This window comes from Pelmatolapia mariae, linkage group LG8 (assembly GCF_036321145.2).
Source record: "Pelmatolapia mariae isolate MD_Pm_ZW linkage group LG8, Pm_UMD_F_2, whole genome shotgun sequence".
NCBI lineage: Eukaryota > Metazoa > Chordata > Actinopteri > Cichliformes > Cichlidae > Pelmatolapia > Pelmatolapia mariae.
In genome coordinates this window covers 16,630,676-16,653,503 of record NC_086234.1, presented here as the reverse complement: position 1 = coordinate 16,653,503, position 22,828 = coordinate 16,630,676, and the positions used below count along the sequence as shown (strand labels likewise).

General features: G+C 41.7%; 1 protein-coding gene across 1 annotated transcript in view; it reads right to left on the bottom strand.

The window, feature by feature from the left end:
• Positions 1-21,134, bottom strand: part of LOC134632599 (double C2-like domain-containing protein alpha) — a 29,086-nt gene extending 7,952 nt beyond the window's left edge. The window contains exons 1-8 of the mRNA XM_063481289.1: positions 20,894-21,134; positions 15,865-16,217; positions 14,597-14,676; positions 14,319-14,393; positions 13,925-14,034; positions 7,843-7,969; positions 5,043-5,102; positions 753-952 (exon numbers count right to left, since the gene is read on the bottom strand). Of these exons, the coding sequence (XP_063337359.1) occupies positions 753-952; positions 5,043-5,102; positions 7,843-7,969; positions 13,925-14,034; positions 14,319-14,393; positions 14,597-14,676; positions 15,865-16,217; positions 20,894-20,925 (1,037 nt within the window). The 5' untranslated portion in view covers positions 20,926-21,134. The remainder of the gene's footprint in view (positions 1-752; positions 953-5,042; positions 5,103-7,842; positions 7,970-13,924; positions 14,035-14,318; positions 14,394-14,596; positions 14,677-15,864; positions 16,218-20,893) is intronic.
• Positions 21,135-22,828: the final 1,694 nt, after the last annotated feature.

Genomic DNA, 22,828 nt, shown 5'->3' with positions numbered 1-22,828 from the left:
TGGGTACCTTTTCATATTCGAACAGATACCTGGACATTTGTACTGTACAGTTTTTGTGTGTATGTGTATACTTTCTCATGGTGAAATAATAAATTGCCAAATTCATTATATAATTTTTCTCTTAAAAAATAAGTTTCTGCTTCTATACTTAAGCATTTTTTTTTATTTCATACATTATACACACCATACAGAATAAAACCTTTGTGTCTGACCAGGTGTTTCACGCAGATTAGATGTGTTGCTATGGCCACCTTTGTATTTTGCATTAAAAATATTTGTGAGTTTGCTGTCTGAGAGCGAGTCTTGCTGCTGTTAAACCTCTGCATCCTCACTGGTATAATAGTTGAAGCTATCAAGAAATCAGCAAAGAAATATTGGAGTTTGAATGCGATAACCTGAGAATGAGGCAACATAGGAGCTTCAAATTGATACCATAGGTGCATCTACCAAAAACCTTTGACGAGTTCTAATTTCAGTGATCTCAACATCACAGGCGCTCAGTTTTTCTGGCATTCTCTGGTTTCTGGTTGCCACATCCCTGCTGTTCTCCTTGTGTGTGGAGATCTCTTAAAATCTAAGGGGTTACTTAAGCAAACTGCTGAGGCTTTGTCGCTGCTGTAGGTTGGCCCATCGAGAAATAGGAATAGTGTTTGGGGTACTCCCAGTCAGGGGTGGTTCAAGGACGTGGAGGTTTGGTCTAAAGTATTTCGGCTCTTCATGAAATTCAGGCGATGACTTGATGGCGTGCTTACGTTTTAACGTAGGGGTCGGAGAAACCATTGACGTCCATGGCTGCCAGATGGGCGCAGCGCTTGACGCCCACACACAGCCCGCCACGAGCTCTCTCCTTGGCCTCGCCCTTCAAGTCGCCATCGGTGGATGGCGGGAGGTACTGGAGGCAGAGCAGCAAGCGTCCTCTCTCCTCTAGACTTCTCTGCTGCTCCGTCTCCCACTGAAAGAGAGACGACGGACAGAAGCAAATAAAATCATAGAAACGGCAAACGAGCGGCCTTTGTAGTTCACACATTAGTGACTCGGCCTAAGCTTCAGGGTCAATAATGAAAATGAGGCAGCGGTTTTGTTCCACGACCTTCAAATCTGCTACAATCAATGAGGGTTTTTTTTGTTTTGTTCTGTTTTTTGCATTATGTGTGATTTTAAATGTGCAGTGTAAGAGAATTAGCAGCTGACTCTGGCCCTGCTGAGCCTTTCACGAACTTATGGCTTATTGATTGTTTTAGTGGCCCCACGACTTCATTGGTTTCTTTCTCCCTTTTGTTTTTGTCACCGTTATTTCTAGACACAGAAAGCAGCTGTTTACAATGAAACAGGCCCGATAAGCCCGATGCATGCTCCCTGCAGCACTAAATGACATACAGACAGATAGTCAGCGGCAAACTGGTGAACAGAGTGGTGTGTTTGGAAGCAAAGGAGCCAGATTTTCCCTCAGGAGTGAGTGGAGAGCTAAACAAAGCTCTAAGGAGTGTTAGGACTGGAGTGGTGGACTGTAACGGTTCATTAGTGATTTTTCCTACCTTGAAGCTGTTTCCTGCCTTGGTTCTAAGCAAAGCTAACAATGCAGACTCACTGAAACATGATTCAAATGAACACTCATGTATTGATTTGATATCCATGACTGATGTATGATCACAAAATCAGGCTCAGTTGTGGAGGATAGTATAGCTAGTTCTCCTTCTCGCTTAATGGCCAGCTTGTGTTTCTCACCACATTCAAGGCTGTTCAATTAGTCCGCCTGTTCTCACATCTTTCAAACCCGCCCACAAATTTATTTCCTTCCCATTTGTCTGTCGCCCTGCGAGAAGCTGGCTCCACACTTGATGCATGTTTATTTCCACCTCCCTAATGAGCTGCTCTCTATCGATCTGTGAAGGTCCGAGCTGTTTTCTTACCAGGTACCCGGTGCAAATTATCCTCACTAATTACAAGTTTTTTTAAGTCCCCTGATTGCTGACGACAGATGGCAGACTGGTTGTTGCCAGCAAAGATGAGTCCCAGAGAGAGACACAAAACATGGGAGACAGGAAAGGCAGCGTGATGACAAGAAGGAGCGAAGCTGTTGAGACAATTTTAAAAAAGAAGGGGTGGATCTCGAAGGAGATCAGTATGTGTGACATATTGATCTCCTTTGCTGTGTCCACCTCTTGCCTGAAGATAAGACTTAATGAGAGATGGAGAGATATTACAGGAGACGTTTAGTGGAGATACAGTAATGGTAGATCTGCGGTGCAACAAGAAAGACAGCTTTTGAAAATCATGCACCTACAGCGATGCAAATCCAAAATAGCAAATGCTTCTTTCCTATAAATACCGTACAGATACAGCTGCTGCTGGCCATGAGGGTGAGTCACGGGCCCGTGAGAGCGCCGTCTTCCCCTTCTTCACCCTCGGTTGTTGCTTGCTTTCTTTCTTTCATCTGTCACTTTGAATCTATTCTGTTGTTCCGCTTCTTGTCAAACGCTTTGGTAACTATTTGATGTTGTCCATAGAAAATACAAAAGCCGGGAGCGACCAAGTAAACTGACTTAGAGGCTGATGTTTCACTTTGTCCACGACGGGTCTTTGCCGTTGGACTGAGAGCGCTCCTGAAGTTTGTCTCTAAGCTCTTTAGATGAGCTCAAGTGTTAGATGAAAGTCAGTGAGCTCTTTAGGTGTGCCTGGTTAAATAGGAAAGCTACATCACAGTGATGAGCATGAAGTCCACTTTAAAGCAGGACTGTATTACCAGTAGCCTGTGGCGTCTACTTAAGCACATTATCGTGTGTTTAGCAATTAAACAATGTATTTTAGCCAGAGTGTAGTCAGTGCATGATATTGGCCTAAGTTTACTTGCAAGAAGGGGCAAAGGTTGCAGACACAGTGCAGCACGCAAAGATGTTTATTTAGGACTCCTTTATCATTTGATTTAAGTACACTTGATACTCCTAAGTGCAGTTTTTCAGTGTTTGGGGTGAGTGTTGCGAATAGAACCGCTTTAACCCAGACCAAAGTCCTTTTCAAACTCTTACCAAGTAGTTTTGGAATCTAAATTAACCCAACGGTGGCAGCAAAGGTAAAGAGCAAGTGACGACAAACACAAGTTACACAGATCCCACTTGGGGGGGAAACCGCAGTGGTGTTCTACCAAACGAGGTTAATGGGTTTAGGTGGCTCTTTTTCCTGGCTAGACCACTGTGGTAGCTGTGCTGAACACATAACCCGGTTAGGTTTCAAGTTTTCAGCAATCAGCAGGAAGTTTTTACTGATTCTTCTGTTTACAGCATGTTTTAAGTGCAATATTTATTCTCTGTCGGTTGAAAGTATCCAGTTTAAAGTTTCAGAGCTGTAATGTGCAGCTGTCATGTCAGAAATCAACAGCAGCACTGAGAGCACTTTCATCGATAAAATAATTAAAGTGTCTATTTTACCACCCAGCGTGATGTAACCCCAGATTAATCACTTCTCTGCAGCATTAATCTCTCGTTTTATTTGTAACAGTGTTCCATTTTACTGATAAGATCTCCGGAGTAGGTGATACTCACAGGGATCATTTTGTGCCCAAGAAGAGTCATGTGACCTCTGCAGAGAACCCAGCTTAACAGAGAAAGCTGATAACCACCATTGTGATGCCTGTTATCTCCACCTGGGGTTTTGGATCTTATCAAACATAAATCCTGACTGTGTTGAACGTCGTTGGTAGTATACCTCTCTAGTTGACAAGCTGTCTTCTTGGCTCTTTAAAGAAATGTTATAGTTAACATGAGCATCATCATGGTGATGATGGTGGTAATTTTTCATTATGATGCACACGAAATACTGTACAGTGCACTAGTTATGCATGCGCCCTTCAGACAGAGCTACAGTAGACTTTCATTTACAGAAACGTCATTCCTGTAGCACTTTTTTCACGTCTGCTCAGAAGACTACCCTAAACCTTGTTCTTCCTGACTCACAGGAAACTGTAACACCAGCAACTGTCCAAATGTCCACACACCTATAATTGAGAGCTATTTGCAGACAGTGAAGTGAGGATAAGAAATACTGGAAACATAAAGTTTGGCTGCTCTCGATTGCGTCATAGCTCGGCTCTTTTCCCGCACAGCTGGGATTCTGCGTCTCATACCTGCGATGTAACTGTTTTCACTTTTTGAGGGTTGTCAAACACACAAACAGATCCGATGAAGAGGCCGCTCGGAGGAAGCATTTGTTCTGCTTCATTTCTGCTGCTGTAAGAGTTTAAGTGAGAATTTTCCGGACGGATTCGGTAAACTCGACATTTAACGGCTTGTTACACGGTTGTGTTCCTCTCTAATTTACAGACTTGATTAGGAAGAATTGCCAGCGTTTCCTGCACTCCCCCACCCCTCTGTCTGGTGGGGACAAGGAGGCATGCTGCATTTCAAAATTCCCCCACGTGAATCAAATCCATTTAGCCAGGAGCTGCTCATTTTGGCCTTTCGGTGTTGCAGCTGTCACTGACTGACTAAATTTAGGGATAATGCTTTTTTTTTTCCCGGTCATTTAAAAAACAGCTCAGGGCTTAAGGGGTAAAAGTCAGTGTGTGCATGTTAGTTTAGTTTATGCAGCTTTTAAAATAACAAATAAAAAAGAATCATTCTTCAGCTTACAAATGAAATTTTGATTGGATTTGAAATAACATCACTCTGCTAAATTGTTTCCACTCCGACAGCTTTGTTTGCTTTGTTGTGTAATTATTTTCAAAGATAATATTTTTTTATACTGATAAATTGGATAGAAAAGTAAATAAGTATTAAGCACACGTTGTACTTCTGCTCTAGCTAACTTTAGATAAATATAGATCACTAACTTTATAGAGGTTTTTTTAAAAAATATATCACTACCCTGTTTCTAGTTTAACCTTACACTAAAAATGCAAATGTATCAGGAGGTCACTTAGCCCTGTTTTGGAAGTGGAGGACAAAAAATGGGTGTTGTTCTTTAAGACAGGATGAAAAATGGACTGAGGGGACAGACAGGAGGAGGGTCATGTTGAACAGAACAGACAGAGGACTCGGGGTTTTCACCTCTCGCAGGTAGCAGGAGATTCCTCTCAGGGCTGTGCTCATCGCAGTGGGTGAAGGCAGCTGGAGTCGGAGCAGAAAAAAGAAGAGAGGTAAATATTGAGGTGGAGATGCCTGAAAAGCAGGCAGGTTGGAGGAGCAAAGAGAAAGGGACGGCTGTATCGAGCGGAGAGTGGAGCCACTTTGAAAATTACATTCCTGACACAGCGTCTGTTCGCGGGATGACAGAGGGGCTTTAGCGTTTGATCGCAGAGTGGGCACCGGCCTCAGAGGGCCAGTCCAATACCAGCAGCCTTCCCCAGCTCAGAAAGAACAAAACCCAGCGCCCTCGCAACCCCTTTTAACACCTCTGCCCCCGACCCCTGTGCACCCCCGCTCCCCCCGCTTTTATTTTTTAATCCATTTGTTTCTCATCTCTCTGGCTTGCTCTTGCTGTCTATTGACAATTCTCCGCCCCTCCCCCCCTCTTCTCCTGCTCTTTCTCCTCACCTTTTATTCTCCCGGTGTTTGCAGCTTTTTTTCCTTTTCCCCCACATGTGACCCAGTTGACATTTAACCTACATGAAAAGCTATTTGTGGCTCATGGGAGTGGAAATCAAATCCACTTCTTTCTTTATCAAGTATTTGTAATTCCAAGGAGGCACAAATCATCTCAGACTTCACATAGCGAAATCACCAATTTCCAGAGGTTTTGGTAATAAGTAACATTCAAATTACTAATGATAACAATAGTAATAAATTTGCCAACTTAGTCATACATTAAGAAATGCTTAAGTGGCAGAGTTTTTAAAGAATTATTTTGTTATTGAAGTAAAATATAAGTTATACAGTAAGCTGTAGATAAGTAGTTATTATTATGCTGACTGCTGCTGTGTCTTTTATTTCATTACAATAAAAGATACAATTTTAATGTCTGTTCAGTCTGACAGTATTTGTCAATTTAAGCAGGAAAACTGAAAATTCGCTCTAATACGGTTGATGTGCCAAAGCATAAGAATATTTTGAGAAAATTATCTGAAAACAACAACAGCAAAACAGATCGATGTAGCGAGTGCTCTGATGGTCCTGGATGAATCCCGAGCGCAGTGGTTTTATTTCCAATGATTTTTCCGAGCACAGCAGCTCATTAATGCTGTTCTGTATGCAGACAAAGCGTTCACGTTTGCTAGATAAGATCATTACGACAAGTCGGAAAATGTAAATAATTGATGAACTTGCAGCTGCTGTGCCACAACCTGATTTATTGATTTATTTTCAGCCAGTATGGATCAGTATTGTGATGCTGCCACTGTTAAACTAAGCCAAAGGAAACACGGTGACATTGACCGTGTGAACCTTCAGCACATCTTAAAGCTGAAGTTTTTACTAGTTACATGCAGGCTGGTAATACTATCATACTGAATGACGCTGCGCAATAATACTTTAGACGATGTTGTTATCTACTTTGCAGGAACTGTTTGGGAGAGGCCTTTTTTCTGTGTTCCTACGCACAAAGTGAGCTCTAAAATAAATGGGCTGCCCAGTTTGTTGTGGAATACGTTGCCTGGTTGGCACCGAGCCCTGACCTTCACCTTCTCCCACACTTGTTGGATGAATTTCAACAGCCACTGAGAGCCATGCTTTATCCAACCCAGTCATTCAGATTTAAAACTAGGTGGAAAGAGTTTAGGGTCTTACATTTTTAAATGTAACTTTTTTTCATAAACACAAAAAACATGGGTGCAGATTTGCCATCAGCATTCAGTATTAACATTTGAAAACTTCGAGGTCATTTTTCTAAATCATCAGCGCATCTTTCTTTTCTTTCTCTCTAATCAATACCTTATAGAGCTCGGTCATTTCACACCATGCGCTGGCAGCTGGGATAGGCTCCAGCTGCTCTGCAACCCTTAACTAGATGGGTCTTTTTAGAAAATGGATGGAATTAATGCTTAATAAGTTATTGGATTTTTTCACAAACTGGCAATACAGTTTATTTCTATAAATGCAGTTATTGATTTATAAATCAAAAGATGGCACAGATGTTTCACAGCTACGTTGCTTGTTTTTTTTAATTTAAATATGATGAGACCCAGATGTGTGATATTCATCCAAGTGAATTGATACATCGATCAGGCACAACATTAAAACCACTGACGGATGAACTGATACGGTTTATTATCTCAGTACAGTGCAGTTTTCTGCTGGGAAACCTTGGGTCCTGGCATTCGTATGGAAGTTATTTTGACACCTATCACTCACTTTAAACTTGCACACCATCCACACCTGACAATGGCGCTCCCCGATGGCAGCTGCTCTCCCAAATAGGACATCCTGTCACTTTGCAAATCTTCCCAGGAATGAGTTGGGGTAACACAATAAAATGCCCAAAGTGACAGCCCAACCCACAGACTCCCATCTGATCCAGCGCCAGAACAATCATGATTCACATCCTGCAGCACACAGGATGCTACGCCACCGCCGGTACCAGACACCGCAGGACGCCTCCAGAGGTCCTCTGTCCGAGACCCAACTGGTCAAGGCCATTGTGACTCACATGAAGGGTTGCTACACAATATTACAGATGGTTTTATGTTGTGGCTGACTGGTGTGTGTTACCCTCTGTCATCACCTCATCCCCTTTTTTCTCTGTGCACCCCCCCCCCCATCTTTACTCCCAGCTGTGAGTCAGACAGGATGCCTCAATAAATACTGCTGTACCCCCTACTGTATCATTCATCTCCCTTATACACTTATATTTTCCTTTTTCCTAGTTTTATAGGTTCTGTCTTTTTTTTTTCCCCCTCCCCCCCGTTCTTCTCACAGGAGGTGGATGCTCCAGACAGATGTTAAAGTGTTTGGTCTGGTCAGGCTTCACACGGCGCAGGGCCACCCGAGACTCCCCAATGAACTCATTATGTGTCAGCTTGTCTTCGTCGCACACGGACACCCTGGGAGTGAAAGACAGGGAGGGGATGGGGAGGTAAAGAATGAGAAATGAGGAGAGAACGATGGGCAGAGCATAAAGCATGAATCAAAATAAGAGTAGCTGGTTACTGCAGTGGCATATTAGGGCCATTGTAGGTATGAAATTCAATTACAGAGCTGGGTGAAACAATCTATTTATGAGGGGAAAAACTATAATTCTGAAATTTTACACATTTTAAAGGAAAGGCTTAAGAAAACACATCGCATCACTCTGCAGGTGGATCAATATCACCGCACCACAGACGCTGGTAAAAGAACAAGAAAAAAGGGAATGCCGCATCCACATGTTGGTGCAAATAATACCTTTGCAGCTGTTCTTTATTTCTGATGCTCAGCATATAAATGAGTATATTGTTTTCTTTTGAAGAGCATCAGTTCACAGTAATATTTCTGCAAAGTCTGGATGATAATGGCTAAAATCAAAAGGATTTCTTTATTGGAGAGTCTTGTTTCAATAGGCAGTGTTTGGACCAACATGGCAGGGATCTTTACAGATCTGAACAGCACTGTGAAAGATTCTTTAGCCACACCTCATTTCTTAAGATTTTGCTTCCAAGGAGACGGGATGTTTTGAAAATTCTTTAAGTGGTCTTGAGAATTAGTTCTCCACGATTTCTGAAGGTCTTTCAAAGGTTTTCTTTGGACATTGAAAATGTGTGAAAAAGCAGCCAGTGTATTTTTTTCTTTTTTTTGTACCTGGCCATTTTGAGAGGGTTTATTTTTTTGCTAAGCCACTTAACAGTGTTGTGTCTACACATAACAGGCAACTTAGCAAAGCTAGTAACAAAACACTTTCAGGGATTTTGACACTAAAAGCCTGTCACGAATGCATCATGTGTCCCCATTTCTTTATTCGAATCTATGAAACACAAAGAGAATGCTGTTTGACAGATAAGAAAATATTTGAACAAAAAACTTTGTACCGATTGCCAAAAAGCAGTTGGACCAAAACTTTACATATCTCTACATGCTGTCAGGGTGTCTTTAAAAAATATGTGGAAGCTGGACTGCATTTCAAACTGCGTTTCAGGCAGTGGTGTTGGCGATCTTGTCAAAATTGATGGACGCAGAAAAGAACCATCAGGTTTTTATGCCATCTGAAAAGCATGAACAGCTTCATTTTTCAGCATGACAATGCTCCCGAACACAATGCCAGCACGGTAAAAGCATACCTTGATAGGAAACCACACAGTAGCGCACTATCAATCATGGATTGGCCTCCCTAGAGCCCGGACCTCAACATTGTTGAAGCAGTGTGGGATCATCTTGACAGAGAACATAACAGAAGGCAGAAACATCCAAAGAAGAGCTTTGAATGTCCTTAAAGGTGGTCACACCAAATACTGACTGACAGCATTTATTACAAGATTGAATTTCTATGTATGCTTGCACATGTTTTAACAAGTCACTGCACCCATTTCTCATTTTCTGAGCAAAATATAAAGAAATGAGGGGTGAGTCAAGGGTTTTGCATAGTATTGTATAATATCCGAGATAATTCAAAGTTTTACTAAAAATAAAAGTTTTTTGTTAAGTCATGATCTGCCTCCCCACCACCCTTTTTATTTTTTAGACCTACAATGACCCTGATATGCCATTAGTGATTAACAGTGTAGACAGAAAATGTAAAGTAATCAGATGGAGAGTGCTTTTTGTGTGTGATGGAATGTGGTAGTCAAACACAATATCATGAGTCATTTTAGGGAAGGGAAATCACTGACATAAACATGACCTGAATAAAGTAACACAGTCAGAAAGTGACCGACGCTACATGTAAATCAGGCCTGTGTGTGAGTGTGTGTGTTCAGACTAGAAGTAATTACCATTTTCCTCCAGCAGGAATTTATATAATGTGAAAGTGCATCATGCTAGGTTAAGTCAATCCATATTTATGGGCCTGGCAAACTTTTACACCTGCCATAATAGTGCCTGAAATAAACTAGTGGGCGGGTGGGGAGAGCGGAGTGAAGGAGATACAGGGATGCTGTGTATGTGAGGATTTGAGTGACGTGATGAAAACAAGCCAGTCTATTTAAATGAACACGTGAAGTGATATGTTACAAGCTAACTGAAGCCCAGCACTTTTTCTCTTTAATTTATGTAAATGTGAATGAAAGACATACAATGGGAGGAAGAAAATCAAGAAAGCGATCTGCCACAGGAGAGATTGGTATATAAACATGCTGCCTCCCCATCTACTGCTTCATTTGACTTCTTACTAAATTCATAACCACAGGTGTAACGTTTGTCTTCAGTTTCTGATAATAAAAGACAATAATCTGTTAAAATACCGAGAGTTAATATCTAGTTTAGTGACTTAAGTTTCCTTAATCTGAAACATTGAGTATCAAAAAGAAAAAGACAAAACTAATGATGAAGGGGGGGGAGGGGGGGGATGAGCGCAGATGAGAGCAGCAGCTGGCGCTAAGGGGAGAAAAATGGTGTAAAACAGCTCGAGGGTGAAGTGGTAAGTGAGAAAATGATGGGTCAAAGAGGGAAGAAAGATGGAGCCATTATAATACCAGCTGGATGTAAGGCTTCACTTACAGAACATCAAGTAATAAAAACATTTAAGTGTCATTGTGACAGCTCATAATTACTGACGCATCAGCCATCACCCATAATGTGAACCCAAGCAGGGGGGGTGAATCTGATCTACACATACCAGCACCACCTTATATACAGATGAAGTCTCACTGTGACTGCCTTCTGTCTATTTCTGGCTAAAACGTAGAAAATGTCATCAAAACTTGTGACTTTTTGAGTCAAACATTGATAAATAATAAGATAAAATACCAAAATTTAGATTCTTTAGTTCCACATACTATTTTTTTTTTTTTTTTTATAAACCAAATTGAGCTTTAGAAAAAAAAAACGTAATTTTGACTTGTGGCTTTTGGGCTGTGGTCCTACACACGGACTGTAATAGCGCATTCATTTGAAATGACCACAAGGGGGCGATACCTGTGGTTACAAAAACAGTTGAGCTTGATTTAGACTTCTGCGGGAAATCTACGTCCTAACTGATGTCGTAACCGGAAACACCACAACCATCCACGGCATTTAAGTTGTTGTGGTATGCGTTGACCGGATGTGTAGTTACATCACATCAGGTTATGTGGAAGGTTACGGCGTAGGGTTAAAATGAGTTTCCCATTTCTGCGTAGTTAGATATTTCCTGCTGAGGCATAATTCTCTCAATAAACCCACCCTGTTGGTCACTTTGCATGCTGCTAGTAGCGTCATCATAGTCACATCCTTTCAAGTTCAGTGTTTTGGTGCTGGTACTCCCTACAATATGCTCCTGGTGTCCCCAATCAGACAATACCTTCACATCAGCACTAGTTAGCAGGAGAAGTGGTCAGTTTTTTAACACTGTTGCAACATCCTGCTCTGTGTAATCTGTGAATCTGAGTTTCCTACTGATATGTCATTAAAATGGCGGTAAAAACTGACACGATCCTAAATACATGTCTTCAATCTGGCTGCGACAGCAACACAAGTTATAAAAGAGAGGTACAAGACCGACAGAAACCCGGCTTGGGTCTATTTGATGGCAACTTTGCTATAAGGTGACGTTACGATCATGCAGAAATCTGTGGCAAACGGCCCTTGACTTTTCCTTTCACACTTTCCTGATGAGTTATGGACTCAGTCGCTCATTTTGAGTGGGAAAAAAAGCCTAAGGTGTAAATTTTGTTTCTCTAACTTTCAGAAAGATAGATTGTGCAGAGAGATGTGTGATTTCACAGTCAGATCGACTCCTTGCTGGTCTAATCTAGTTTCAAAACACCAAGATTCTCATGTGGCTTCAAAACAGGACTTAACAAACCAACAGGTGACGTCACAGTAGCTACATCCATCTATCCATGCTCCATAGAACAGAGATGATGATAATTGATAAAAAAGAGCAAATTGTTTTATAGTATTTTTTAGAGGAGGTCAGTGTTTGGTTAAATGGCCTGAAGTACTCTGCTTTTATCGTGATCTTACATATACTTGTTTTAATACTTAGTCAAAGGCTGCTTAAATCAGTGTTGGAACAGAGTAAGAAACAATTATGGATAATTTTATTGCAATTTCAAATCATCATAGCAGGATAAGCTGTGCAGTCTCAGCTTGTTGCAGGGCAACACCTCCAAAGCTTAGTGTCACCTGATGCTGGTGGCTATAACAGAGAATATTGTAAGTGGTGTGTGAGGAAGTGGAGGCGAATAAGAGGGTGATATGTATTATACTAAAAACAAACCCTTCTCAGCCGCCTATTGTATCTATCCTGCTCTCCAGCATGGCGACAGCTGCTAGTCACCAAGAGCGTCAGCCATCATTATTTTACTGTTTAATTCATCGTTGGTCTAAATATATGATTTTTTTTTCCAGACTGTAGAAAAGAGAAAACATTGATCTGGGCAGCACAGTTTGTTTCTTTGAGGGCGATCACTGACAATCACCTCATGAGGTACAAAGTGTTACACAAGGATATGGGCGCTAGCTACTTAGCACGCTAACTCTGGTAGCTATCCATGTAACTACCGTAATGACATTGATACTTTTTTCCTGTTTATGTAGCTAAGTAATTTATAAAATACTGATGATTTCTTCTTCTGCACAATGATTTTGCATTTTCTTATTGTCCCTTTTTAAAGGCTTTCATTTGTCACATTATGGGTCAGTCACACTAGAGTTAAAAAAATCTCCTAGCAACTGAGAAAAATTGGTGGTTGCCCAGTGACTGCATTAAATTTTTATTTAATTTTTATTTTTAATTGTATTTAATTTTTTTTAGCTTTTAGACTTAAGTTGCTGCCCTGCAATAACTTTGTCACTGTTTGTGGAGGAATTTCTCTTTCAGACCTATGAGGGTTTTGGCTTGACTCTGAATATCAGAGGCAACAGCTTTTTGCTGATTTATACCATTTACCTTCTATAGTTACACAAACAGATCGCATGTAATTGCCAACCAATGGCATCCCATTGCCAGTTCATTGCTGTCTTGCTCCACTAAAGTTGCTCTAAAGATGGCAGCTGAGTGCGAGTGATTGCAGACCTGGTCCTTGTCCTCAAATATTTCTAATCCAACAAGACCAGAGGTTCATTGCACAGACTTACAGCAATTTTAGTTGTGCCATCTTCCTGAATCACTGTTTTCCCCAGTGTGACTGTAGCATTAGCTTGTTTTGGAAAAATCAGAAACTCTTAAATTCTTAGGAGCTGACACCAAATGTGTCCACAGTGACTGCTTGAAATGATCCTTTGAATCTCGCGCTCTCAGAAGTTTGTCAATTTTAAAGACACACTGTATTTCAAAGATCGATGGTGACATGTTTCCATGTTTACCCAAGTTAAACTTCCCATCTCCTGATCTTTACATGTCTCTGCTGAATTAACACTGCCAGATTCTCTAATTTCCCTGGAGAGATCATCCGTCGATCCTATTTAAATCCCACTCCCATGTGTGCCACGGCAAAGTTTTAGTCACAGGCAGAAACAATTCGCAGCTTTCGTCACCTCTAGAGGGGGGTCAATGAAATTAAAACACCCCGCGGAGCTCAGTCTGACCTCAATCTGTCACTGCAACTTGGAAAGAGAGAAAGCAAGGAGCCAGATTGAATGAGAGACAAAGAGAAAGGAGTGTTTAAGAACGAGTGAGGGGAGATCTTTTTCTGCTCCTGGTGGACAGGAGAGTGTGAGGATGGGGAGGAACAAAGGTGAAGAGGATCTCAGGATCAGTGGAGATGGAAACAGAGAGGGGCAACATGGCAAAATGGAGAAAGGCCCATAAAACCAGAAGCTGTGATTGAGACGGATGATAAGAAAATCCTTTGTAAAGCACGGGTCAGCTTTGCGATGGGAAATGATAAACAGAAAGGCAGGGCATGAAGAGGACAGGAATAGCCTTTCCTAGAGCAAACATTTACCGGAGTGTTTTGCGGTACATGTCTTCCTCAGTGATTCCACAGTAGGTGAGCGTCTCGTTCCACACGGGATTCAGCGTGTTGCGAACAGTCTTGGTCTTCAGTTTATTGGCCTGTAAGTGATGGGCAGAGAGAAGAAAACATCAATTTAATGCCAGGCTTTGTCGAGGGGAGACAAACGGAAAACAACCTCTGCGAGGAAAACAAGTTCAGTTCCTACAATCTACAAGGTCATTTTGCCTCATTGCCGATTTATTGGTCTGCACTTTAGTTTTCATTGCATAACACTAAAAAAATGCAGCATGAATTAAATCTGCACTTCAGAGTCCTTGTGACAGGATACTGAAGGTCTCTTTCATTTAGGGACAAAAACTCTGTTCTGATAAGAAAATCAGACCTTGCAGGCGCCCGGCAGCAGATGCAGCTTGACGTAGGGATCAGCCAGACCATTGAAATCCATCGGCTTTAGACCCTTTTCAGAAAAGATACAAGCCATGTAAAAAAGAAGATCACAGTACAAATGTTCAACATTTAAAACGACTAACAGACTAAGACTTGAAGGGTTCTTTCTTCTTCTTCTTTTTTTAATCAGTAGAACGAAAAACACATGCTGTTGAGTTGTATCTCGGTTCAGCTGCAGTGGCTCTAATGGAGTTTTCCGAGTTCGGGATTTACCTTTGCTCTGAGGACTGTGCAGTGGAGGGAGCTGGTGGCTTTCTCGTACAGTAGGTCAAACTCTAGTGTCCCCAAAGAGGCTGGAAGGCAGTTAATAAAAAGTCACACACACACACACAAATCTGTGCCATTTACTTTGGTAATTGCTTTTGAGCTGATGACTTTATTATCTGCAAAACAGATGGAGAATGATGGCAGGGAGAAACACAAACAGCAGATGAGAAGGAGAAATTGAATTCGCTCAGACTTTTATGAAAACATCTTTTCTTTGTTTGAAAGGAATACATAAAATATTGCCCTTCTTGTTGGAAGTTGATAGAAAAAGATTGAAACTGTTGTCAAATCTGCAGTGCATGTACTGCAGACAGCAGCTGGGTAGCTGACCTCAGCATAAAAGCATGGAAACAAGCTAAGAAAACTGAGAGGTTTCTTGGTGACGGAATTGAATTTTTTAACATTTACTGACTCACTACAAGTAGCTGCAGCGACCAGCTGGTTCGCGAGAGGTTTATTGTGCAACACCCTCAACCTGCAAGGCTGCCTTCCACCAGGCAACGTGGTGATTAAAAACCTTGGGACTAGTTTATAACTTGGCTAAACTAGTTGCCAAATAGTTGTGTTCTGGTTATTTTCTTATATAAAAACAAGGTTGTCAAGCGCCTATGTCATTCAGAAGTTAAATCATTGCCCTGCAGACTGTACATCGATATTAATGCAGGAATTTGTGAATTTCAGATCTTTGAGGTTCTGGCTGGACTCTAAATGCATGTAGTTTATGTGAATTTACCAATTTAGCCAATTTATTGCAGTTAATTGCAAACAAAATTGCTATTTTATTGCCAACTTGATGTACAAAGGTTGCCCTGAAGATGGCAACTGACTGTGTGCGGTTGCATGACAATGAAATTGCAAGTTCATTGCAGATGTCCAGCATAATTTTGGTCATGTTGTGGTCTCAAACCACTGAATTCACCGGAGAACTGTAGCTTTAGAAGGCCAGATTAATAAACTTTGATATATTCTGAGGTAATTTGATAATTTGAGCCCTTTTGCAGACTATGCAGTGACACTATGTTCTCAGACAGACACATGTGGCCAGCACATGTGCTGATAACAAAAGGAGCAGTATTGGTCCGGCACTTGCCGCTGTGCAAAGTTCTTTCAATATTTCAAGCGGTGAAATGGCCCGCAGTAAACCATATGTGCGCTGACTTAATTTTATTTGCTCTTAGATTAGGTTGCTTCAATGAGACTTCCAGGTGACTCACTGTTATCATCGCTGTCACAGCTGTCGATCTCAATGGAGGTGTCCATGCTGCTCATGGCTGACAGGGAGCCCCCTCCCCCCGCCGCTCCCGGTAACTGTGGCGACAAAAGGCCGCTGCTCCCCCCTCCTCCTCCGATGGGCCCTCCAGCTTGACCTGTGCTGCCAGGGCTGAGCGTTGTGGGCGCCGCCACCTGATTGGGCGAGAGTGGCTCGGAGAAGGAGGAAGTGGGCGAGAGGCGAGGGAAGTAGGCGGAGATTTGACGAATGGGGCGTATGGGGCCCGGGCAGACATCGATGGCCATGTGCTCCTGGATGGTGATGCCCAAACGTTTTCCTTTTCGCACAGTCATAGGGCTGGAAAGGAGAATATTACATTAGTGTATGCACACAATTTTGAATTGCTTACCAGTGTAGCAAGAGTGAAGACGAGGCATTTTCTTTTCCTCAGCACTGAGCTCAGTGAGGTGTTTGATTACAAACAGTCTCTGCTCCTCTAGGATTTTCATTTTCAAGAACATATCTAAGGATGTGTTTGCCTCACAGTGCTTTCCTGGTGAAAATCTTTCTAGTGTAACTGGAACAGTTTTAAAAGATGACATTACATTTAAGATGTGCATACATTTGCATTTCAATTAAGCAGATCTGAATGAACCCAAGCCTATCAGAAAGGATGAAAGATAATGGACAACGGGGTCTCCTCCATATCCTAATCATCCTCGATGAAACAGCTGTGTGTGTGAGAGTGTCTGAGCATGCATCTTACCTATAAAAATCTTTTCAGAATGCTCTGCAGACACAAAGGTAATTACATAAATCTTTACAGGCTGAGATGGAGAGAAGATTCCTGATGATTATATAGTGTTGTGGTTCCAAGGAGTGGAGCTGACCACGAGGCTGATGTGTCTGCTCTTTTCCCAAAATAAAAAAAAGAGGGGGTGGACAAATATCTCATAGCTTTTGTTTTCTCAGCAGGGCTTGAGGGGCCATTCTGTCCTCTGCAGTGAACTGAAAATCCCCCCCTGGACTACCGTCGCTGCTTTCTCTGCATTAATCGATTGGAACTGAGAAGTTAATATTTGCACTTACTCCGTGTTTGCCGTGCACGTCGAGTTCAGCGAGGTTTAGAAACATAAAAATTAGATTTCAGACAGGGAAAGCTCGGGGTTCTGTTTAAGTATTTTTCATGTAATATATTCTTATTTTTAAGCTCATTTTCAACGTTTTATTGGATGAAAAGTAAAAAGTGAGACTGTCTTCATCTCTCCCGGTTACCTCTAATAGCCTATAAAAACATCAGAGTTTCTTTAAGGTTAAACATGAGAATAGAGGCATTTTAATTATTAATTCAGAGAGTATACCTTTAAATTTTCTCTATTTTCTTTACATTTATCCCTTCTAAAGAGCAGATGCCAGTCTTCTATAACACAAATTTTTTAGTGAAGGTCTTGCATCAGATTTTGTATCAAAATTCAAAGGACCCGACTGAATATAGACACATTGCCACGAAGCCCCTCTTTCTCTGTGAAATTACTAGTTATGTAACATAGAAAACTACTTGGATAAGGTCAGTATATTCAATAAGCTTACTGCTTTAAATGGTTTCACCAGAGAACTATTAAAAGGGTCTGAAATTACATGTCACGAACTGCAGACAGTATGAAAAATTGGACGCAGCTTCTGGGTCAGAAAAGTGGAGCTGTGGTTGCAAAATGATATCTAGTTGTATAGAAATCTTTGTGGACACAGCCCTCACGCTTAACCTGTGTAAACCCTTTGCTGTAAAGTTTATGGGCTCAGTTGATTATTTGGGGTTATTCTGAATGAAACATTAAGTCAGTTTGTACATTTTAGTGAAAATCTCGGGGGCCTCACCCAATCTTATATTTTTTTACTAAAAAAAATGCAAAAGAAAGTGATGTATTGAAAATTTTATGCAAAAGACATAGACAGCACAGGCAGTTGGTTATAAATTGCTAATGTTACCTTAGTGTTAAGGTCTGTGTACGACCCACATGCCACTCGGAGACAAACTTCAATCCAGTCTAGTAAATTTAGGTCAGTGTAATGAGTAATATCACAAACTGACTACCACCTATTAACAGTTTTAATTCACATTTTATATAAAGAAATGCATTTCTATAAATATGTTGCCATACACACTTCAAACATGCACAATTTCGAACAGAATTTCTCCTATTATTGTGGCCCACCCGCACCTGCAGTACCTCCACGGCCCACCAGGGGGCTCCAGCTGCAGCTCACAATAGCATCGATAATACAGTCAACCTACAGTGTACTCATTGAAACATGTTTTTGATAAGTAGTTAGCCGATGAACGTGTGGGTTCACAGCCAGATCTGCTCCTTGCTCGTGACATCTGGTTTTAAATCACAAGGACGGCGGCGAAAGAAACGCTCCACCGGGTCACGTCACATGCCACCAACAAACATGGTGGAGAAGTGGGGATGCTGAATTTTAGATGAGCCTGTTGTGTCCATATTACAGGAGTCACTAACCATGTATTTACTGTTGACAAGATTTTGAAAAAGACACTCATGGCAGAGCAAAAATGTAACTACAGCAAGCAGGCGGTTACACTTGAACTGTAGTAAAAGGTTAGCCGACAAAACCAAAGGTCGAAATCAGTGTGAAAGTAGCCACCAAAACCCCACAAAGTGAGAACATTTTTGTACCCTTCCGGTAAAACCACACCCTGCTTTACACTTGAACAGAATCAGACTAGTCGTTTTCCAGCTACCACTCTTCATGCTAGGTTAATGGCTGCAGGCTGTTTTTGGGGTCAAAGCTAGTAAACAGATTCATTTCCGAGACTTCTCTCATCAGGACTCCATCATTATGACCAACAACTCCCCTGGCTGTCAGTGGCTCTAAATTTGTTGCCTCTGACCGTTGACCTTGAGTAGAATTGCGGGCACCGAGGGTCACTCGTCATACACGATCTGGTCTCACCGCTGTGAGCGCAACAGCGGGTAATATACACCACAGATAATCCAGCTCTTTCTTGGCCGGCGTTGAAACAAACTGTTAAAGCACGCCGCAGTGTGCCACGCTGCAAACTTCCCTGACTCATTTGACTGAAAGGACTTTGACAGACTTCTGGCTCTGGGATGGGAAATGATGGACATCTTGCCTTTTATAAACCAGCAGCTGTCATGTTTTTGGTGCCACAAGAGCACATTTAATGACATCTGAAATCCTGAAAAACACGAAAAAGCGCTGCTCTGTTTTACTGCTCAATTAAGCAGAGCAGAGATATCCTCAGACTTGTTGCACGCAGAGTCAGAGTTAAATCATTTAGAGAGAAAACAAAGCAATAAATCACTTCTGCCTGACAATAAAATAAACAAAACAGAAGCCGCCCACGGGTGAAAATGAACTTAAGCGGTGGATTGCTTGATATTAAGATGAAGGTGAAAACAAGTCAGTGAGCTCTGAGATGTTGATTGACTAAAATTTATTGATGGATTAATTCAGAAGTTCTTATAAGAAAAAATAAGCCAGGAAAACCTGCGCGCACACACACACACACACACACACACACACACACACACACACACACACACACACACACACACACACACTGTCCCATAACAGCATGCACATCTGCAATCACACATGTAAATACACTTCTATGAGTAATTAATTCCCCTAAAATTACACACAAACACACACACCCAGCAGGGTATTGGCTGATATAATGTGTGCAGTCAGTCCCCCCCCACCCCCTGTTTTGGCAGATGTGGCCGTAAGCTGGAGCAGCCTGAGCACCACCAGCACCACCAGCACCACAGGCATCAACAGCAGCACACGTACACCCTAGAGGCCCGGTGGCTCGCAGCTCTCTGGGAAGCAGAAGCTCTCAGGGAGCTCAGGACTGATCGCTCTCACGCTGCCAGCTGGAATCTCTCTCATCTTCTCGTTTCCTCGTCATCTTGTTGCTGAGAAGTCTGGCTGCACGCGCGCAAGATAATAAGGTGCCAGTTTCAGCGTCACACTTTACAGGTTTTTATGTGCTGAAGCACTACTTTGCATAATTCCTATATGCTGCAGGATAATGTGCCACTGGTTCCCTGCAGCTACACACACTATCCCTACATCTATTAGTTATGCAACCACATACAGTAGAGTATTTTATGCACGGCCCCCTTGTACTTATGTTCATGAGGTTACATAGGTTTCCAGCTTCAAGAGGGAGGAGCGACGCTGCCACAGTCTGGCGGTCAGAAATATTTTTGCGCAACATGCAATCTCCCCTCCTCCCCTTTTAGCTCCTTCACTTTAAATTAGAGTCATATCACAGGCACGGGAGCTCTCTTCTTCAGCCTCTGTCTTCTCACCTCCCCTTTCTTCTCCTGCACTCTTTAGCTCTCATTATCTCTCCATTAGTCTTTCACAGACACCTTTATTCCACCTGTAGGTGCGTGAGGATTTCTCTGTCTCCCGGCTGGTTTTCGTCTACTTTCCCCCGTGTCCTACATACAATGGGGCCCCTGCAGCAGGCTCCGTTCACCTTTAAATAACATGCTGCTGGCTGACAGGCAGATGGTATAGTACTGTGCTTTCAGAGTGTAGCTGCTCATTAGAGCTCGGTACTCAGCATCATCTACAGCTAACCATCGTGACAGTCGGCACTTATAAATTAAGAGCCAAGTTATTTTCAGGCAGTCAGGAACGGGAAAACTTGAGTGAGAGTGTGACAGGAAGGTGTGAAAGAAAAGTGAAAGAGCAGACACATGCCACATGTTGCACCTCACTGCTGTATGCAGAATGATCTGTCTGGTTTGTGATGCATTAGTTTTTTACCTTAAAAAGAAGCAGACGTGCACATGAACCTTACAGACAAAGTGAGCATGCAATGACGGCAGTGGAAGGTGGCCAACAAAACCTAAAACCAAACATCTGAGAAGAAGTGCAGGTGCAATTTAAGAGGAAAAATTAACATTTCCAGCCTTGGCTTTAGAATCAAACTATCTGTATTTCAGAATAAAAGAATAAAAATGGTGTCTTACCTCAGTGATAGCGTAAGTGTGAAACTCCTCATAAAAGAAAAAGAGGAAGAAGAGGGGATTCTGGTGTGAAGAGGAGAAGGAGACTAACAGGTGGCGGTGTGGGGAGCAGAGAGTAGGGAGAGAGCTGAAGAGAGAGAGGGAGAGCGGGGACGGAGCGAGCGCAGATTAAGATGAAAATGAGGAGCTGAGGGGAGAGAGGAGAGCGGCATGCTGGAGGAGGCAGAGGAGGAGGATGGAAGGAGTCAAGAGGATGAGAGAAAAAGAGAGAGAGGCAGGGGGCGAGTTATTCCTTGACAGTCTGCTACGCATGTGACCATTTCGCCTCACTCCCTCCTGCATCCCCCCACTGTCACACACACACACACACACACACACACACACACACACACACACACACACACACACACACACACACACTTGTTTTTGCCATTTAGGAGGACACTGCTTTGAAATCTACACATTCCCCTTCAGAATTAAACCAACCTTTAAGAGTGAGGCTGATTATCCTTTTCTTTAATGCAATGAGCAAAACCAACATTGGATTATCCTGATGGATATTTACTAATGTGGAATAAAAACAAAGAAACAGAATCACTTTAGCAGCAAAAAACAGTTTTTCAATTTGTTCTTAACCCTTTAACTGAAACAGCAGCATCATTTATGAGCACAGCTGTTTATATTTATGTTATATAGGATTTGATGGATTGAAGATACTGGAAAGTTGTGTGAGCTTAAGCCAGGAGATCGACATTGATTTGATTTGTTATTAATTATACCGTAATTAGACATTTCACCTTCTCCTTTCCTCTTGAGGGGTTGCTTTTAGGTTCTTCAGTAATCGCAATACATCTAATATTGAATATTGAACATCTAAAAATGAGATGTTTGTTAGATTTTTTTTAAACAGAAGCATGAAATTAAAAGATTGAAAAACAGCCTCGTTGTGACTAACATGATTTCATCTTAGTTAACTTAAACTGTTAGCCATTTATCTACATTTTGGTGTTAAAATGATACTCGCAAATTTTGCTGTAGCATGGCTTAAGTTTAAAATTTGTTTTTGTTCTAGAATTATTGAAAGAATTTTTGTAAAACCAAAATAAAATAATTTCTTTGCACGATTTAAAACCACAATTAATGTCATTATTCAAATTTTAAAAGAAGAAAAACGTTTTATTGCTATAGGTGGAGCAGTGTCGTTCCATCAGGGCAAGCAAGACAAGCAGTGCTTGCCCTTTAAAAACTAAAAAGAGACATCAATTAAAACAGTTTCTGTCATCTAACACAGCATTCTGTCATAAAGCTTCTTGCCTGTTTGCATCTTTCTTTTAAATTACTTCCACCTTGTGGCAGTTGGGTATTGTCTCTGGAAGCAGGTTGACTCTGCTTGACTGGGATCTCATTGAAATCTCTGTGGGCAAGCGATTTAATGGGGATGCCTGTTAACAATGACTTTAGCGCGCCAGCAGCTTTTTCTAGTTGCTTGCACATGTGCTTTGTGGATAATCCAGTGGGCTAGACTAGTGTCACCAAGCTGTGCCTGGCTTTACTTTCACTGCTCTGAGATCAATTATTATCTGCTGTTTGTAGAGCTAGCATTAGCAAGTAAACAAGCCCTCTTAACTGTTCATTTAAACCAATAAGTTTTCTCTTACTTACCACCTTGCCCAAAATGTGCGATATGTATAGAGGAGTTAGTGTGGTGCGGTGTGATGTGAAAAAGGTCTTGATAACTCCTCAAGGGGGATGTCTGGGTTTTAAAAACAGTAAAGTTAGCAGCACTTTCACAATAGCATATCTAAAGAATAACTTGGTTGACCAAATGTATAAAGGTTATCCAGTTGTATTAAGTCACCACCTTAAATTTTCCTGAATATTTTTTTTAAAAAGATATTAATGCTTAACTGTGTCACACGAGGTTTAATTCACCTGTCA